This window comes from Pelobates fuscus, chromosome 5 (genome assembly GCF_036172605.1).
Source record: "Pelobates fuscus isolate aPelFus1 chromosome 5, aPelFus1.pri, whole genome shotgun sequence".
In the NCBI taxonomy this organism is placed as follows: domain Eukaryota; kingdom Metazoa; phylum Chordata; class Amphibia; order Anura; family Pelobatidae; genus Pelobates; species Pelobates fuscus.
In genome coordinates this window covers 353972223-353993062 of record NC_086321.1, presented here as the reverse complement: position 1 = coordinate 353993062, position 20840 = coordinate 353972223, and the positions used below count along the sequence as shown (strand labels likewise).

General features: G+C 39.5%; 1 protein-coding gene across 1 annotated transcript in view; it reads right to left on the bottom strand.

The window, feature by feature from the left end:
- The window catches only part of ELP1 (elongator acetyltransferase complex subunit 1), a 52160-nt gene extending 34110 nt beyond the window's left edge, over positions 1 to 18050 (bottom strand). Inside the window, exons 1-11 of the mRNA XM_063455967.1 lie at positions 17991 to 18050; positions 16751 to 16921; positions 15638 to 15790; positions 14472 to 14553; positions 11680 to 11760; positions 9861 to 9949; positions 5741 to 5840; positions 4912 to 5002; positions 3548 to 3671; positions 2378 to 2468; positions 135 to 365 (exon numbers count right to left, since the gene is read on the bottom strand). Of these exons, the coding sequence (XP_063312037.1) occupies positions 135 to 365; positions 2378 to 2468; positions 3548 to 3671; positions 4912 to 5002; positions 5741 to 5840; positions 9861 to 9949; positions 11680 to 11760; positions 14472 to 14553; positions 15638 to 15790; positions 16751 to 16900 (1192 nt within the window). The 5' untranslated portion in view covers positions 16901 to 16921; positions 17991 to 18050. The remainder of the gene's footprint in view (positions 1 to 134; positions 366 to 2377; positions 2469 to 3547; positions 3672 to 4911; positions 5003 to 5740; positions 5841 to 9860; positions 9950 to 11679; positions 11761 to 14471; positions 14554 to 15637; positions 15791 to 16750; positions 16922 to 17990) is intronic.
- Between the last annotated feature and the right edge of the window lie 2790 nt (positions 18051 to 20840).

Here is a 20840-nt window from a genome sequence, read left to right as displayed (position 1 = left end):
CCTCCGCAAGATAACCATTTTAGAAAGCTGTATCCTCTATTTACAGATCATTTAAATATACAATATATTCTTGAAGTTAAGTGTATGCTCTTGGTGTGAAAGTCCTCATTTGTAGTATATGGTGAATATGTTACCCCCATCAAGAACAGCAACATCAGCTTGCCCTCGTAGATTTTCCCCACTACTGCGGTCAGTGCTCCAAAACCAGTCGTAGCACAGATACTGCCATCCGGCGCACAGCACATGCAATCTGTAGGCGTTCTCTGGGTCCCAGAGCAAAGAAATAACATGGTTCTTCTCATCATTCCCAAAATGCAAGCTCTGTTTCAGGTACCAATGGTAATTTCCGACAGTCCACAGCTGAACTATGCAAAGGAAATATAAAACAAAGAATACCTAAAGGTTACACAAAGATTATAGATATTCAGAACAACACATAAGGCTAATATACAGTGCTAACTTGTATTCCCTTTTTAAATAGGTTAATGAGCAGACTCATAAAAAAAAACAGAAATTTGAGTTACCGTAAATTACTTTTTCCTCGGTATAATGGCAGTACCTGTGGGATGTTCTTAATCGTGGTAGACAAGTACTTCTAAGAATAATGTTAAAATAATGAAACATATTTCTCTCAGATTTCTAAAAAGGTTGTTCCAGACTGAGCACCCCAGTAATAGCAAGAAATCACACGTAGACCAAACACTGCAAAATTATCAAAGTTTCTTAGCAAACATAAAGGGAGGGAGATCCATAATGCCTCTATACTAAGGAAAAAAGTATTTATGGTAAGTCAAATTTCTTTTTTTCCCAACGTATATTGACAGTGCCTGTGGGATAAAGCAAGATCCCAAATGGGTGGGGGAAATCAGAAAATGACCACCTGGAGCATCTTGCGCCCAAAAGCAAATTCTGAGGAAGAAAAGATGTCTAGCCTGTAGTGCCTTATAAATGTATTAAATGATGAGCACGTTGCAAATATCTTCTGGAGAAGCCAAAACTTTAGCCACCCAAGATGTTGTCATAGCTCTTATGGTGTGCGTCTTCACCAGAAGAGGTAAGTATTAGATCCATAACTTTGTATGCTAACTTGGTCAGCTTACATGTCTCTCTTTCTTTATATGGACTTTGGAAGTTGACAAATAGATGGTCTGATGTCCTGAAATGCTATTTTGATGTCCAGATGGTGAAGTTTCACCAGATGATAAATCCGACTGCTTCTCCTACACCTTTTAATCGATCTGTCCTAGACAGATACAGATTCTTTGGATTTTATCACTGATTCCTTAAAGGACTCAAATGTTTGGAATAGATTCTCTTGAAACCAGCTCAAGAACGACTGCATATCTTTCTGCTTGGACTTTTCAAATACTTCTGCAGAACACGGATTACATGTTTTCTCTATATCTCCATCGGGGAGTGGAGTAGCACATTCATTACAAACCAAGTACTTGGATTTTACATGGCACTTTTAAATTAGGAGCTGGAGTGGGTTTTTCTGCTATTTCCAGTTCATCTGAAGAGGCAGGACTAGACATCTGGAAACCAAAAGCAGAACAATGCTAAAGTGAAAATAGGAAAAGAGCAAAATCTCATAAGAAGCCTTTAAGGAAAAGACACAAAATATTCCATCTTAAAGACCTCACAATTGTGTGGGAGACTGATGACACAGTTAATCTGTTCTGACAAGCACCATTGCTGTTAGAAAGATCAGCACAGTATAAATAGTCTAAGTGAAATAAAAATGTTGCGCCAAAATTTTAATTCTGATTACACATGCCCTGGCTATGGAACGCAAGCCGGCCTTGGCGTGTTTCACCGCTATGCGCAGATTCCAGGTGATTGGAGCTCCACATGGAACTGACTCATCGAGCATTGGGACTCAATGCTGGCTGATCTAGAGATCGACATCATGCAGCTCACCACCCTGGGAACTATCAGGCTGCATAACCCCAAGCATCAGCCCTTGTGCTTCACCATCTACTGTCCAAGCAGTACCCGTACGTCCCGCTCGCAGGACAAGTAAGAACTGGGGTACTCAGTCTGGGACAACCTTGTAAAGGTAAGAGAGGGGAAGAAGCTTGATTTATTATTTTAACTTCATTTCTAGGAGTACCTAAGATATTGCCACAAGATGTGGGGAAAACACACACATTAAAAAACTGCACAAAACAAGTAAATATAGAAACAAAGCAGGTGTCCTTGTGAATGTCTTTGCAGTTTAACTTCCAATGGACACCTAAACAAAACCATCTGTAAGCTATATGGCTTGTTCAAAGTTTCATTACAAGTAAAGCATTTCACAGGAGTAACTAAAACTATATCCCATCAAAACTCCCAAAAATAAGAACCGCCAAACTCCTCAATACAAGACTCTTACCATAAGTGTTGGGTTTTGAACCATCTTTTTCAATTTCTTGAAGCCAAATTGCAAGGACAGTAGACTCAGAATTCCAAAGAAGCTCTTTTACCTGTTAAAGAATATTTACGGGATGCCAAATTTAGAATCGATAACATAATAAAACCACAATAAAATTACATATGTGTCTCTATTTAGAAACTGCAACATTGAAGCTGGTATCAGCAAGGTCGGAATGTAGGGAAAAGGGCCAATGGGAAGCACGAACAGAATCTTTACATTCACCCGGTCACATGGTCATAAATAATATATATATTTATTTGACAATGACAGAGCTAAGTTTCTATAGACTTCCAGATCCAGACAGACAAGCATGTACTCATAACTAATCTGACATCATGTTGGTAGACAAACAACGGTAGACTGTATTGGTGCTGGATTTGGCAATACCCAGTGACCATAACATCAAAAAGTAACATAAAAAGGAGGATCAAGACCAAGGGTTAAAGGGGAGCTAGCCAGACAATGTAATAGAGCAACAGGAAATTCTAGCAGAATGCTTGGTTGTATAGGGAGAGGTATTAGCAGTAGAAAGAGGGAAGTGCTCATGCCATTGTACAGAACACTGGTGAGACCTCACTTGGAGTATTGTACGCAGTCCTGGAGACCGTATCTTCAGAAGGATATTGATACTTTAGAGAGAGTTCAGAGAAGGGAATACTAAACTGGTTCATGGATTGCAGGGTAAAGGATCTTCACATGTATGACAATCCTAGATATAAGATAAGGCCAGGGACTAATGAAAGTATTTAAAAAATTGGGCAGACTAGATAAGCCGAATGGTTCTTATCTGCCGTCACATTCTATGTTTCTAGAAAGGATGTGAAGAGTAAAGGTTGTAGCAGTCCAAGTTCTGCTAGCACTTGGGACTATAATCCCTAAGTTGGGAGATACTTCAACAGATTCCAAGTAAGACATCTGAGATTTCTGTCCAGTAGAGTGCGTTTTTAGGGACAGCTAAGATATGGACCCTCAGACTCCCAGGGCTCTGGTAGAGGACCGGAGGACATATACATGCATGCATACACACACACACACACACACACACTAGATGCTTGAAATGCCCTAATAGTTATAATATTCATTATAAATACATACTATATGCATTCAATTTGCTCAGATCTGAGGTACCTTAACGGTGCCTTTGGCAAATGGAAGCGTGAATTCTCCATGAAGAAGTCCATTTTTCTCCATAAAAATAACATCATGTTTATTGGGTTTACTTTGTGTGCAGGCAATCAGACTTCCTGAAGGCCTTGAAGAGTAAACAAACAGTTAATTGAATTAATTGAATTAATTGAGCATAATGGCAGCAAACTAGCTGAATGCATAGGAAGAATACGCAGAGAATTTTTACAGAATTTTTTTTGTTTTTTTTTTTAAACAAGAATATTTTGCCTATTAAAAAAACATTGTTGGTCCCTGTTCTGGTCCCAGAAGGTCCCTGGTGCTTCCTTACAATTGGGAATTAAACTGCGCACAAATAGTAAAACCCCAAAGTCTGTGCTCCAGCACCATTCTGCTCTGCCCCCCTGTGGTTCCACTTTCCGAACTTGGGGTACCAATGGTGCTGATTGGCTTAGAGCGGTCAGCTAACGCTCTAAGCCAATCAGTAAACCATTCATAAAAACTGCTTGAAAACGTTACATATTTTAATGGTAAGGAGGCGCCAGGGAATAATGCACAAAATTGACATTAGCTGACTAATGTCGCCCCAATGATGCTGCTGGAGGTGGAGTTACATCTTAGCAGCAGACGGGTTAAACTCCGTTTGCATAGTGTTCTTAATCAAAATATTGCACATACACAGACTTCAGGCACCATGACCACTTCAAGTCATTGGTTCTTAGAGCAGCCCTTTAAGTCCAGACAGTGAACACATTCAAGGTTATATACTAAGGTGAGAATTGTCAAGCATTGAAAGTATAGTTCAAATTTAAGGCCAAAATAGTCCAACTGGAAAAATTCCCCAAGTCAACCACTTTGACCTTCAATTTAAACGTCACTTTGAATTTACATTAAATCCTCACTTAAGTCAATGACCTTGTTAATAGTATCAGAGTTCACAAACATAGATGTTATATATAAGACATAAGTAAACATGATATTAAAAGGAAATCACAGTATATGATGTTTCCCTTGAATACTTTGCTACAGAATACAGTCTACTGACGGTACACCTGAAGAGCCAATAGCTGAAGAAGAATCATGTCTGGACTTCAAAAGATCTTAACTGAATATATTTCATCCTGTTCAAACAGGTGACATGCTCATTATAATTTACTAAATAGCGTCTCATTCACATGCACAGTTAACTATTTACTGCATATGAAAATATTCAAAGGCTAATTGTAAGACTCTTTGTACTAAGACAAAAATGCTGATCTAAAAATGTATATGTTAAATCAACATCATTACCGTGAACACCAAAAAATATGTTACACAAAGTACCATCAACTCCAAAAAATAAAAAAAAATCAATTGTTAAAACTCACTTCCAGGAGAGTGCTTGTTCCAAACCATCTATTGGTTCACTTGTAGACTGTAGTGCGAGTTCTCTGTTCCACACTCTGACCTTACGTGCACCTGTGTATAAATGGAAGAAGAAGAAAAAAGTCAGGCTCACGGTTCTTTTATAGAAGTCAGCCTGGCAAACGTTCTGCTGGTCCTTTTGGCTTTTTCTAATTAAATACAGTCTCCCTGTGTTTATTGGGTGGGAGAAAAAAAATGTGCCTATCAGTATACTGCTATATATACATATATACACATATTATATAACATTTACATTATGTATATATTTTGCAGTGCGCTGATTGGCCAATTTTCATGCCCTTTTGGTTTGTCCGAATTGTTAGAAACATAGACTGTGACGGCAGATAAGAACCATTCGGCCCGTCTAGTCTGCCCAATATTTCAAAATACTTTTACTTAGTCCCTGGCCTTATCTTATAGTTAGGATAGCCTTATGCCCATCCCACGTATTGTTTTTCCACAACTGCACGGATGAAATTCGTCTAAACTGAAATGTCACACAGACAAATTTCAAAATACCCAAACGAACGAATCAAGTCGGCCGTACCAAATTTTTTCTATTTGCTCAAGTCTAGTATGATATCTCAAAGTAGGGTGTGGTTTTTGAATTAACAAAAATAAACAACACAAAAATACAATTCCCCCAAAACACACAAGAAACAAAACAAAATGAGGAACCCAGAGCTTCACAGCACCTTAAATTATGTAGGGGTTATGGTGCTTGGGGAAAAAAGTAATCCAGGACACAATGCACATTTTTACTAGAATTCTTTCTCCCCTAGAGAAGCTTACCAGTCTCTGGACAGATTGCACTAACAGCAAAAAGTTGTCCATCTCCTCTCCAAGTTACCCGAGGTCTGCAATCATCCCAGGGCAAAGCAGGTGGGACCTCCTAAAACAAGTAAAAGAAATAAAAAAAAAACATTCACAAACAAAAAAAAAACAACAATTCATATAATCTCTGGATCTGAAAACCCAAGCATTTATTTTAAATATCATGAGTGCCTCCTGATGAGAATTCATTAACAACCTGCCCTAAATGGGAAAAATTCATTTTAAAAACCGAGTGCAAAAGTCTGGGTGTACTTGCTAACTTCTTTAAACAATGAAAATGTATTGTCTTTGAACACTTGACTTTTTAATAATACAAGGTCAAATGCTTAGATTTTTCTTCCCCCAGGTACAAAATAATTTTTTAAAAGGTACCTTTGTGTAATATAAAAAGCTATATTGGGGGGGGCGGAGCCTAGCTGTGGAGCCGAGCGAACATACTCTGTAAGAGCTCCTGGACCAGATCACACAAATCGTGATATAATCAGGGGGCCAACCGAAAAATATGGACCGAAACAGTCAGAACCCTACTAATTAGGCTTCGATGCACCAGGGGACACCCCACACAAGCTAATCGGACACTGGACTCTCTGGATCGAGGCTTGCGGCCTACACCACGCTGAGCTGAGGAGAGACGGCCGCTCTCCCAGCTCTCGGAGCTGCTGAGAGTTTGCTACACACTGTTGTCCTCCCCCCCCCCCCGGACCGGTGGGGGTTATCCCGGTCCACCACGGTGGAATCTTCACTTAAGCTCCAGACCCAGGGGAACACAAGCAGCAGGCAAAGGGCCACAGCACCTAAGATGGCGGCTGCCCGCGCGGAAATTGCGCAGGGGAGCTGCAAAGAACCACAACTGCTATGCGACAGCCTGCCGGCCCGAATTGATCACCTGTTCGCAGAATTTTGGAGGAGATTGCAGGAGAGGCTAGAAACCGGAGCTGAAATAGAAGCGTCGCCAAAGCGGTCTGCCTCTCCCCACGACAGCATCACCACCATGGCTCCGAAAACAGGCCAGACCAGGCCCCGGCTGATCCAGCGGAGAAAGAGAAAGCGGGGACACCCCACACACCCGACTCAGAGAAGTAGAGCGCGACCACCCACCCGGCGGAGCAACCGCAACAGCGAGACTACCCTGCGGCACCATGATGCTTACCCTGGGGACTATCCCAGACCCGGCATCCGCAAACAGAGCCCCAAAACAAGCGGACAGATCAAAAGAGCTCACTCACAGCCCAAAGGCTTCCAGACCAAGCTACACGGGACGACACACAAGAGGATGCCGCAGCTGCCTACCGCTGGGACTCCCACAGTGCCGGAGGTACCAGGGAAAGCCCCCTCACGGAATAGGGCCAAAGCTACACTGGGTGACCCGCTCAAGACTTTCCCTAACCAAGGAGGTCGGAAGCCAAGTCGGGGAATAGGGTGAACTCCCAACAATGTACTACCTGGGGTGTACATTTCAGTTACTGTCTTGCCTCAATCCCACTGACTGACATGTACCAACCCTTGCCTGGCCTACTGGCACTATGCTTCCCAATCATATATGGCCACAACCCCAGGCATAGATGAGGTTTCATCATATCCTTTTCATTGCGGTGTAATCACAGTGTAATTGCCTCCCAGGGAGAAAATTGTCAGGGTCACTCCCAGATAGCGGCCGACTGCTTAATGTTTCTGGCCTATTTGTCCTAAAACTTTTGATACCTAAAGTATACACGCTCCTAGCTTTTACTACTGCGCAGCTTTACATTTATAACCTTAAGCGCAACTAACTTGGCTATATACGAATATCTAGGTTAGCATGTTTCAATGCATAATACTGGTGTCTACTAGCCTATATCTGACTAAGCTTGTTATTAACAATAGCATATAATATAAGTGCCTATGACATGTAATCGCTATCACAAACCGTGTTCTAATATATCTTTTATAGGTACTGTACCGTTTTCATCATTGTTTCTTCATGTTATCTTAAAAAAAAAAAAAAGTGCTGAACTGTTGACATTTTACGGCAATCTTGCCCTTAACCTCACTGTATAATTTTGTTTACAAATGTCATTGCGAGCTTGTCAACTAAACTATGCACTATCCTATCACTGCCTCAGCTATGCTGCTTAGCATTATGTGCATTGCCAATTAGTATTTAATATACTGATTCCAAAGCTCAGCAACCTGTTAGCCATGTCTCTGTAGTGCCAGCACTAAACGACACCATTACCAAACCCTATTTTGCTAATCACACACTCACTTGCGCAAACATCCATGGTCTGTCGCCTTCCTGTGGCCCATCCTGGCACCTTAGCTTGAATGTCAACCAGACGTGTTACCACACGACCACCTATGCAGTCACTAAGAGCTAACCTGAGACCCACACATACGGTATCACACTATGTTACAAGTCCACGAGCCCAATGTGCTCAATATGCTCCCTCCGGACGCTGCGATATATAAGCCTGGCAGGCTCACAAGAGTATAAACCCCGACTGTATCTCTTTCTCCTACAGACCACTAGACATGTACATATGACCTGGCCCATCACTATGTCTCTTACAATGCAATATGTACGCCATAACGCTAGCCTCATTAACCCATGTTTTATAATGGTGCAGTTTCATCTTAATGGAAGGGCATGCCAACAGGCAACAGGTTACAAGTTAGCCTGTACATACGCTGCAGTTGCAAATTTTGATTGCCTGGAATGCACTATAGGCGTGGGGCTCTCTAAACCTGTTCATTTATAATCGTTAAGACAACGCTTGCTTTTCATAATGTTATTTTTTCTCCATCGTCTAATCCTCGTTCAATTATAACTACTATTGTTATGTGTTTGTTCTCATGCAAAAAAAAGAAAATGTGCAATCCCAACTAATGCCATGTTACTGATATTCTATGTTTATCACACTATGCTTGATAATGCTGTTGTGGCATATGAAGCTTGTTTGTACACACTTGCACGATAAAAATAAAGAATTAAAAAAAAAAAAAAAAGCTATATTGGGTAGGGATAAGAACTGGTAGCTCTCCATATATTACGCTGGGAGACTACAACATGTCACAGTTCTCTTTCCAGCCTAGAGCCAACGTGGTAGTTGTAGTTTCTCGACAGCTGTAACCATGATAGGACTATGGAGGGACTGCATTTAATATTGACATAGTCTAATACAGAGTACAGAAATGCAACCGCGATGTGATTATACATATTTTATTTTTATTTATTTATTAATTATTTTTTTTTTTCGTGGTTGGGGACAATAGCCCAAGTAATAGTATTGACTGTGGCATAAGTCGGATGTGGTATCTGTAGTGACTATGGTATAAGTCTGTTGTGGTGTGCCTATACCAACGTTCGGGTAGGCTTGTAAATAAAATATAAACATACATTACATGTGTCTGTTTATTCACCCCCAAAAAAAATAATAAGGCTAAAATGAGAAAGCCGAAGAATATTTCCAGATCACCACATTTTTTGTATAGATAGTAAAATTCAGTTTTCCATTATTTGTACGTTTATGTTTAGTGAATAAACATCGTGTGATAGCAAGAAACGGCCAATGACGCACTCAGACACAGCAAGACATTTTTGAAAGGAGTATTTTAGTAGCTGCTTAAACCTACACGTCAAGTGGTATCTGCCCTTTGCTATTAGAAGTACTGGTAGAATAAAAGGATGATAACTAAGGTATTTGGGATAATGTTACTCGAGGTACTTTGATAATGGTAATAAATAATGATCTCCTATGCTTCACAGACAGCTTGAATGAGTACATTTAGAAATAACATATGCTTTGTCACAATTCTCTCATAAAACGTGTATTCTGTGTGTATGGACTTCGTAGATTATTTTGTACCGGAGTTTCACAAAACGTCTTCCAATGAGATGCTTGTGAAAGGAAATAGTCAGCATGAGGATCTCACTGTACAGGGACTTACCACGACCCCGAACGGAGGAAACAGAATTAAAACGGTTCTTTTCACTCTCTTCACAGCTAAAGAAGCACACAATGAAAAAGGCGATTGGCTCATCTAACTCACAATGGCGTGTTTTAGAGATTTATAACGGTTCGATGCTGCAGTATATTACCGTTATTTTTTTCTGTTGAGCTGCTTGCTTTCCCTCAGAGCCATGGAACTGGGTTTCCTTTTTACCCCACCCAAGGGCAATAAATTTACCTGCAGACAAAAAGAAAAAAATGGTTTATAGAATAGAATTACAAATATAAATCGGATATAAACCTTGGACTGTACCACTTTGTCAATCATAGTTCCTGAGCCAAGATCTCCCATGTTGTAGTATTAAAATGATAATAGGAATATCACCACTTGAGAATTATCTGAAAAGCTGGATTCTTATAGCGGACATATAGAGAAGCAAAATTTCTATTGTTTGCTCCCAGATGACCACACAATCCTGGAGTCCAGAATTTCCCGAAGTTCCCCTTCACTCTTTAAGATGGCAGACAAATCCAATATACCAAATATTGTAACAGAGGCTTAGAATTTCTTTATTACAGGTCAGTTTCCCAACTCATTTTGTGCAATATCGGTGTGTATATCCTTATACGCAGGTACAGTGCCTAGAACAAGGGTAGGCAACATTCTAGCAATCCAGATGTTGTGGACATCTCCCCTGCGGCTTTGTAAGGATTATGGCTCGGAGAGAATTATGGGAGATGTAGTCCACAATGTCTGGAGTGTCAAAGGTTACCTACCCTTGACCTAGACTTCAATGGACTGAAAAATGATGGATACTTTGATTGGAAGCTAGTCTGCAATGAGGATTTAAACCGCCCAATTTATAGTGTGGGTGGTAAGTTGTAATAAACTCTGGAAGACTCCAGACACAGAGTATTTCAGCTAATAAATCAGCATTTTTATAAAGGCAGACCCACTAGACTAGGCACCAATTCCCAATGAGCTGTTCTAAAGCTCGTTGAGAAGTACAAGAAAGTCGAGATTGCGTAGATGTGCAGTCGTGTGAACATGCTCGCGGCTCCAGCACAGAGGCTTCTTAGCGAGAAGCCTCTGATTGGTGTATTCCTTGGGCATAGAATGACAGTCTGTTATAGGGAAATATGGGAGGGTTTGTAAAGCTATTTTTTTTCATATACCCACAAAGAAGACAGGCAGCATAAAATACATGAATGCTTTCTTTGGGGGAATATCTAACAAATTGTTTACAGAAACAACATTTTTAAGGAGTGTTCCTTTAATTTATCATTTTGATTAAAGGGACACTATAGTCACCCAGACCCCTTCGGCTCAATGAAGTGGTCTGGGTGCCAGGTCCCCCAGGTTTTAACCCTTCAGATGTAAACAGAGCAGTTTCAGAGAAACTGTTATGTTTACATAGCAGGGTTAATCCAGCCTGTAGTGGCTGTCTTCCTGACAGCCACTAGAGGCGCTTCTGCGACGCTGGATGCGAAAAATCGCATTCAGCATGCAGAACGTCCATAGGAAAGCATTGAGAAACTGTTTGAATGTACGCGCGGCACTTGCCGCGCATGCGCATTCGGCTCCACTCAGTAGCTGACGTGGCCGGGGTAGGAGAGGTCACTAGCGCCGAGGGAGCTCGGCGCTGGTTTAAGGTAAGTGGCTGAAGGGGCTTTAACCCCTTCAGCCCAACAGGAGGGGGACCCTGAGGGTGAGGGGTCCTAAGGAAGCTATAGTGTCAGGAAAACGAGTTTGTTTTCCTGACACTATTGTGATCCTTTAAGTACTTGCTTTAATTTTTAAGAATGCTTTTGAAGTAACTTTAAAATATACCATTCCTAACATGTCTTTGGCCATTATGCCGTAACAATACAAATGCATCATCTGTATTTCCATTTTTGCTAAATAACAAATGTCTTCCATGTCTTCAGAAGCCGTTTAGCTTTTAATTATAAAAGTATGCAACTTACCTTCCCCAAAATCATCTTGATGGATAGGCACTTCAGCAATGGGCTCAAAATCTTTTGTCATCAATATCAATGTTTGTTGACCTGAAACACAGAAAACCATATAATTAATGTGTTTTATATTTAGTTTGATGTTGCAAGTTTGGAAACAAAATAATATCATATAACACAATGCCTTCATAATAAAATAAAAAAAGTATCTCTCACAGTCATAACCATTCCGAAAATAAATAAATGTACAACGAGTATTTGGCTGGTCTTATCACAGTTCCAACTGGTTTTTTTTTCCCATCTAAATGAATTGGTCTGAGTGCCGGGGTCCTGTGATTTAAATCCTGCAACTTAAGACATTGCAGGGTTGTAGAAACTGCAGTGTTTACATTGCAGGGGTAAATACATCTGTGAAACTTGTCCTTTAATCAAAGGATTCTAATAGCAGCACTTGATTGGAGAAGTCCGGTGTTTTGCCGCACATGATTATTTCCAATTCGTTGCTTATCTATTAGAGGCAATGGATTGGAGGAGATCGCATGTGATGTCAGCTTGGAGCCTGACATCACTGAACGCAGAGCTAGAGACTGCTGCGGAAGAATCCTGGCATTGGAGAGGAGGTGAGGAATCATAGTTAGAATAGTTAAAGGGACACTATAGTCACCGGAACAACTACAGCTTAATGTAGTTGTTCTGGTGAGTATAATCATTGCCTTCAGGCGTTTTCATGTAAACACTGCCTTTTTAGAGAAAAGTCAGTGTTTACATTGCCCCTAGGGATACCTCCAAGTGGCCACTCCTCAGATGGCCACTGGAGGTGCTTCTTGGGGCAGTGCTGCACAGTAAGCAGCCCTGCCGTTCAGCGTCCCCACGCTCTGCATGAAGATGCTGAATTTTCCTCATAGAGATGCATTGATTCAATGCATCTCTATGAGGAGGTCCTGATTGGCCCAAATGGCATTTGGCCCCACCCCGTGCCCATTTGGATTTGCTAAAAATCTGCCATTTTGATGATGTCACAAAGGGGCGGCGCTGGAAATAAGGTGAGTTTTAAACTTTTATAGGGGGGATAAGGGGGGGCAAGCCACCTAAATGGTGGGTTTAGCACTAGAGGGTCAGGAATACACGTTTGTGTTCCTGACCCTATAGTGTTATTTTAACTTCACATTTTTAAATGCCAAACGGTGGTGCACGAAGGGAACCTTTGGCTTTGAAATAACGATTTAATAATTGTACACGAGTTACAAAGAAATTTCACAATGTGTATTTGTTTACAATGCAAAAAAAAAAAATGTGTCAAAGTAGTAGTAGATATCATAATGTTCTAAAAACACATAGACTGAGACAGTAGTACGACAGCTTATGGGCGACCAAGTGAAAACAAGACTGTAAAAACAGCAGGAGGCCACCTAGTGAGACTTGAGTCAAGAAGATACCACCTAAGGCAGATAAAAGGGTTCTTTAACCCCTTAAGGACTAAACTTCTGGAATAAAAGGGAATCATGACATGTCACACATGGCATGTGTCCTTAACGGGTTAAAGTAAGAAACATATAGATGCAACATTTTATGTAAAAAGGCCAGTGTGGACACCAAAACCACTTCATCTTAATTAAAGGACCAATATAGGCACCCAGACCACTTCAGCTCAATGAAGTGGTCTGGGTGCCAGGTCCATCTAGGGTTAACCCTGCCTGCTGTAAACATAGTTTCAGAGAAACTGCTATGTTTACATTAGGGTTAATCCAGCCTCTAGTGGCTGTCTCATAGACAGTCGCTAGAGGGGATTCCGCGCTTCTCACTGTGATTTTCACAGTGAGAAGACGCCAGCGTCCATAGGAAAGCATTGAAAATGCTTTCCTATGGACTGATTGAATGCGCGAGCGTCTCTTGCCGCGCATGCGCATTCAGCCGATGACGACCGAAGGAGAAGGAGAGTCCCCAGCGTCGAGGGAGCCCGGCGCTGGAGAAAGGCAAGTGTTTAACCCCCTTCAGCCGGCGGGTGGGGGCACCCTCAGGGCACTATAGTGCCAGGAAAACGAGTTTGTTTTCCTGGCACTATAGTGGTCCTTTAAGTGGTTCTGTTGCATAGATCCTCTATTTTGATTTACGTTTTTACAGCTTCCAAAAGCATTTTGCGTGTATTAACTAAACATTTTAAGTAAGGAGTTATATTATGCTCACTGTGTCCACTAGGCTTCCCAATGAGAAACATTTGGTTGATCGAAGAAGAAAATGATTGACAGTTTCAATTAACTCATTTTTTAGCAGCACAATAAGAAATTTGTTGACGTTCTTTTATTTTCATCAAATCAATAACTAATGAAGAACTTTGAGTCATTTTTCCATGTAACTATCAAAACTAAGACTTAAGTAAGTAATTACTAGCACAACACTTCTGCAATCCTCACACATCTGGCAAAAACACAGATTTGAAAAACTCATGTCATATATCACAACAGTTCTGATTTTTTACAGGGCATATGGTCTAACTGGAGACTCAAAACTATTTTCCGTTGTAATAGAAGCATAAGACCTTCTTATACTAATAAAAGGACTTCATTATGTTTCTTCAATAATTGTCAGCCACTCATCAATACCTTTAAATCAGGGGTGCCCAAAAGACAGATCCCCAGATGTTGTAGAACTACATCCCCCATGATGCTTTACATGCCTTTAGAATGATAAAGCATCACAGAAACTGTTGTTTTAAAACATCTGGGGGCCTATCTTTTGGGCACCTCCTGCATTAAATGTCACCAAGTCATATAGATTATTAGTCCAAGCATATGTTTGGTAAATACCTGTGACAAGCAGAACCAACTCTTGATCTGGACTCCAGCTCATTGTAGTAATACCACTATCGACACTGCCCACGCATTCCAGCTGGAAGGAAAGACGGTAAAAATGGATGAATCATTTTCCCAAACTGAATTTTAATCCCAAATAATGCACAAATCCATTCAGCACTATATTTCAGCACTAACAGCCTGGTTTATTCAAAGGACCATGGCCACTTCAGTGCCTGAGGTCTGTATGTGCAACACTGCAGTTTGAAACACTCCACATGTGGAGTTTAATCTGTCTGACTGAGGTGTAACTCCACCTACAGCAGAGTAATTGGGGTGCCATAAGCCAGCCCATAACAAGAGTTCCAAGCTGGCTAATGTCAACTGTGTGTAACTTCCATTGCATAGAATGTCAGTCATTGGCTGAGAGTTTTTCAGCTGACACTATCAGCCATGAATGTTAACAGTCACGGCTTATTCCTTTTGCGGCTCTGCAGAAGACGGAAGCGCGTCAGTAGACCACCAGGGTGCCACGGAGCCTGGAGGAGACCATGGTAAGTGGAATAACTGTTACTAAACGGTTTGCCCATTAACAGGGAACTTGGCCAGCGGGCACTAGTGCTTATGATGCTTGGAGTAACCCTTTAACCAAACTAAAAGATAATTTTGAACAACATATACTGTTTTATATTTATACTAAATCAGACTGATTTGGCTTTCAAATAAAGGGAAATATGCAGTTTTCAATGTCTTTGAAATTACAATGTTAGCAAAGCTGGAAATTAGGGGGAAAACATATATATAACACTAGAACACACAATACGTATAAAATCAAAGTAGAGCATCAAGACAACATTAAAAAGAGAAAAAAAAAAAAGAGAGAAAAGGGCTTTTTCCAGCCAATCATTGCTCTTTCATACATTCGTAATTAACACTGACACCATGAGCATGCATACAAAACACATACAATATCACATATATGCAACAGAAGAAACATTTTGAGTGTGGGCATGCATGAAACTTTCCCGTTCTTTCCTATAGAATGTATTAATTGAATGTGACTCCCCTTAAGCTTCAATATGCATACAAGTTGTCCCTTTTACAGAATGATTTCTCAATTACATGTATTTATGTCACAGAAGACACCATGTGGTTTAACAGAACAGCAAATCGACAACTACCTGCCCGGTATTCAGGTTTGAGAGTATGACATCACCTGTCGCAGTGGCAAGACACACCGACTCTTGATCAGGAACATCCTGGATCCCAACAACACTGCCACTACCATCGTCTGGGAGAAAGCCCTCTGCTGTCAGAGAGACATCTAAAGTAATCTGTATGAGAAAATGATATCAAAGTTCAATTTTCCCAAACTCCATTATCTAGTTATATCGAATATACTTATCCCTTTCCCCTTCATTTTAAATATGCAGAATTATAATTCAATTAAAAAAGTCTTGCAAAAACAATTGTTTACACTAATAATTTATTGGAAAATAAAGTGATATCAACAGATACATTGCTGCTATTCAGCCAAGACTCAAACTATCCAGAATTAATGAAGAAGTGACATATTTCAAAAACTGGGGGAGCCGGATGTGCCTGTTTAGAAACTGTAATAATATATAGAATAAGGGAGAAATGACAAGGTTAGTAGAAGAGGTAGACACACAGGTATTTTCACAGGGCTATTTACTAAGCACATCATTTTAAGTTAATTCTAAATTAATGGCATGAGAAACTGAACTAAGAGCAAAGCTACCTTAGAGAGTTATTGCTGTTTTCGAATCAAGCAACATCAATAACAATTTTTTTTTAAAAATCAATAATAAAAAACAAAAACAAAAAAACACAACAGTTAGGTTAGGTAACCTAACATTACAAAATTGAAACATTATTTAAACAAATACTTCACACACATAAACCACTTAAGCTTGCTGAAGAACCTTATGTGTCTGGAAGTTGTCATATATATGATCATTTATAACAGTGACAATTTCAATACAAATCAGCACTTACATAAATCTTTGCTGAAACACCTCTCTATACTACAGCTCATTGAGATACACTCTGATTTGTGTATTCCCCGGCACAGACTAAACGTGCCTGGGATAAAGTGGAGGGGAAGAGAAATTGTAGTTCTGCAGCTGTTACAAGCCGTTTTCTCATATAGCCATAATACAGGAAAAAAAAAAAGACATGCATGTTTTATTTTTTTATGTGAGGGTATATCTTCTAAAAAGTTTTTACAAATTAAAAATTAACTACGGTAGTTAAAAATAACACAGATATACCTGCTCTGTTTTGGGATCCAGTTCCACAAAGCCATAGCCTGATCCGATCAGTACTGTACCGGTGTCGGTACGTACAGAACAGCACTGTGGTAAGCCAACACCTTGAGCCGCAGCGCAATGCAGAGATTTCAATAACTTTAGGTTTCGCATCCTTACGACTTTACACAAGAACTAGAGGGGGGGGAAAAAACATTATTAAATGTTATTGAACATAAATAATAACATAGATAAACTCATAGAGCTGGTATGGAATAAGTATTAATTGTTACTGAAATTACTAATCTCATACACATTAACATGTACAGATGGTACCATCAATTATAGAGGACACAAAATAGTGATTTTCATTGATTTTTCATTCGGCAGGGAAATAAATGGAAAGTGATTAAGGTATAAGACAAGCCAATAGACAGGAAGAAAAAAACATTAAAACAGTACAAGAAAACAGAAAAAGTAAACACTCCAGATGCAGACAAGTGCAAGAGGAGGTTAGACGACGCAGAGAGCAAAAATGTAGATGTGCCTAATGCCACGTTTATCAGGTCTGTTCTCAAATTTTTTTTAAATGTCGAAATTCAAATTATGGAGCAATCACCATACAAACTAAAGACAGAAAAAACAAAAATGCAAAATACAACGAGGGGACCTTCTCTCCCCTCTACATTCTCTTCCTCTGGCCATTTATATGCCTTGTAATGGTCTTGTTTTCCTTTAATATGTACAGCGCTACGGAATGTGATGGCGCTATATAAATAATAATACAATAATAATATGTGCAGTCTATCACATTCTCTGCTGGATATCAATCTATGTGGCTTATAATCCTTCGATGCACGTGAAAAATAAAGAATTACCAAAACAATTTTTTAAAAATACAATTTTAAAAAAAAGGAAGAAGTCATATGGGGGCACAATGCCAGCAACCATAACCACTTTAATTATGTGCATATCATATCCCTGATTTATGTTACACATAGTGCTGTATATATATAATTCAGATACATGTCTGCCCACTAAAAACGCAATTTATTTCTATTCTATGAATATCCCTGGGGAATAATGACAAGGAGTTAGGACTCCTCATGCTCATATATCTCTTTATTATTAATATTATTATTATAATAATCATTATTACAGCACAGCCAGCCTTTCCTACAGTGCATGGATGTGATTAACATTTAATATTTCCCTTTAATTCAGTGTGGCTGTGTTTCCTGTTTGAGGACTCTGTATACATTACCTGCTCTAATCAGTCTCTCTGTCCACGTTCCCAGAGCACACAGTGACAGCGAACCCTCACCCCTGACCCCTAACCTCAGACAAACTTCAGGGGTTGAGAGGCAGGGGCGGCCATCTTTGATAAGGGAAGAAGCTCAGCAGTCCATGTTAATGTAAAAACGGGCAAAAAGGCAAATAAAACATTGTTCACTTATATAAAATAGCAAATGTACACCTAATTGCAGTTTGTTACTGTAGCTGTCTGACAAGTTTTCAATTGTGGCTTGTATACCAGTATACACCTATGTAAGGCAATAAGACTTTACAAATACAAAAAAAATAAGTAAATCGATCAGGGTTTATTGAATTAAACATTTTGTAGTTGGGAATGTAAGAAAATTTTGGCCTGTCTTAAAATGTGTTTCCCACATCCAAAATGGCCGCCCCACATTCGTGCTCATTTTATGGCTGCCATTTTTTTAAAGAGATAGACAGGGTCTGGTACCAGTGAGTTTCTCGACCCAGACATCAGCTCAGAGAAAACTGACTCCCTCTAGTGGATGGAAGAATGAGAAATTTACTGTTCACTTAGGGCATTTGTTAATTATAATTGCTATTGTAATTATTTATAATCTTTTGTGTCACCTTTAATAGTGTTGTTTGCTAAATAGCGGTTCTGCTCAAGCAATGCAGGCTTTAGACTGCTGTATATAACTTTAAATAATTTGTGTGTGGTGCTTTTTAAAATTAGAGTGTACTAAAAAAACCTACCAAAAATGACAGTTTCTATGAGATCTCATGGAAGTCTGGTGCTCTTCACTGAACTTAAATGAGATTTTGTATGCACAAAATACTGTTTTTTTGTTTTTTTATACAGACACTTGTACCATTAATGTTTTTATTTGTACTTTTGTTTTGTTTTTGTTTATTGTTAACTGTATTACTGCAAAAAAATTGCATTCTAAGCAATCTATGGGCACGGTTTCCAGTAAGTGCTGCCATGGATACGGCGGGTAAACAGGAAAATGTATCATATTTACCAATATTTTCCTTTCCCGGTGATATACCATGGCAGCATTACTTTTCCCAACCTGTATTTTGTTTTCACGGGGACTAGCGTACTTTATAACAGACTGTAGGATAAGAGAAAGGGGCGGCCTTTTATTTATTAACTATTACCTGTCCAATGGCAGTAAAGAACAGGCAACGCGGTGATACGCGAGAAGGAAATAACACATTTTATTTTTAGTCATGAATGCCTACTGGTCGAAACGTCACATTGATGTTTTTATAAGGCAGCTATACATTAATAAAGTTTTTTTTTTTTTCTAACTCTGTACGATGTAGCCTGTTCTTTACTCATTTCTATATGAATATATACTCCCCTGTATTGGACGGATCTTCCCAATTTGTGGGCAATCCCACTTTTTCCACCGTCAACAGTGATGTAATTATAATTGTAAAGCGCTGTGGAATATGTTGGCGCTATATATATATAATAATGATGTACACCGCTTCTTAAACATTACCCTATATAGGCCTGCTGTCCCCTGTTCTATTTTCACCCCATCCAACGTTGAGAAGTATGCTTCTGTCTGGTTTTACCTCATCCTGTTCTGTGATTTACATTGACTGCTAGATACAAACTCAGTTTGAAAAACAGAAACAAAATGTGACTCTTGTACAAACATTATTAGTCTTTGCTGTTAACTTAAAGTAACAATTCCTTTCTAAGAGTTAAAAAGCCCTGGTTACATATTGCGCAATACTCATTCACAAATAATAATGGAATTCTGGCCTTCAAGACTAACAGAAAAAAAAAACCAAAGGTGTAGTCTGTTGACTCTAGCCATGGTATATGTTTGCTTTCTGTACCCGACTTTAACCCCTTAAGGACACATGACATGTCTGACATGTCATGATTCCCTTTTATTCCAGAAGTTTGGTCCTTAAGGGGTTAAAGGTACTCTTATGGGGTGTTTGCAATTGTGACCACAACACAAGCTAACCGTTTCCTTTCAAGTAAATGAAAATCCCCACTTTGGACTTCTGGGAAGGAAAGGAATGTTTAGTAAACAGAGCAGAAAATGGTTGGGCAAGGTTGAAGGCCCTAAATGTGCAGGAATGAATTTGTCATTGAGTCACCCCAAAAAAATTAAACTAAAACTATAATAATTATATAAGCAATATTTGTTATCATATTATACGGTAATTAAAATGCAATATAAAAGTATTCCACGGTTTGCTCCATCCCTGAATTCCTTTCAAAACTTGATGAAATGATTATTATAGTAAAAAAAAAATTTGATTTGACATTTTTCCTATAGATTTAAGGATTTGGATGTCGATTCAATACAATTCAGTGTTTAGTGAATAAACTCCACAATATCATCTACAGTCCATAAGTGCCCACAAGGAATATATTTCCCAGAAGAAGACCCCCAGCAGTCCAGAGCAGCTTGGCATGTTCTCCGACTCCCAGTCCTGGGCTAGCTAATGTCAATTCCTGTAAAACTCGAAACCATTAAGATATAGAATAGATGCATCACTAGCAGCATTCAGATAAAAGTAGAACACAAGATTTCGTTATAGTGCCCCTGTTGGCCTGGTTTGACTAACCATTCCCCTTTATAAGCATTCTGTTTGTCTCTGCATTCCGTAATGTGTATCGATGGTGTGCCATAGTGGTCACTGAGCAAAAGGATATTTTTGGGGGATATTTTTTATAGTTCCTTTATTTCCTCAGGGTATGGGGTTACATTATTATTTTATTATTTTATTATTTATACAGTGCCATCAGATTCCCTAGCGCTGTACATGACACCCCTGCAGACTGTTTATATAAAGCAAGTTCAACAACTCATATACAGTG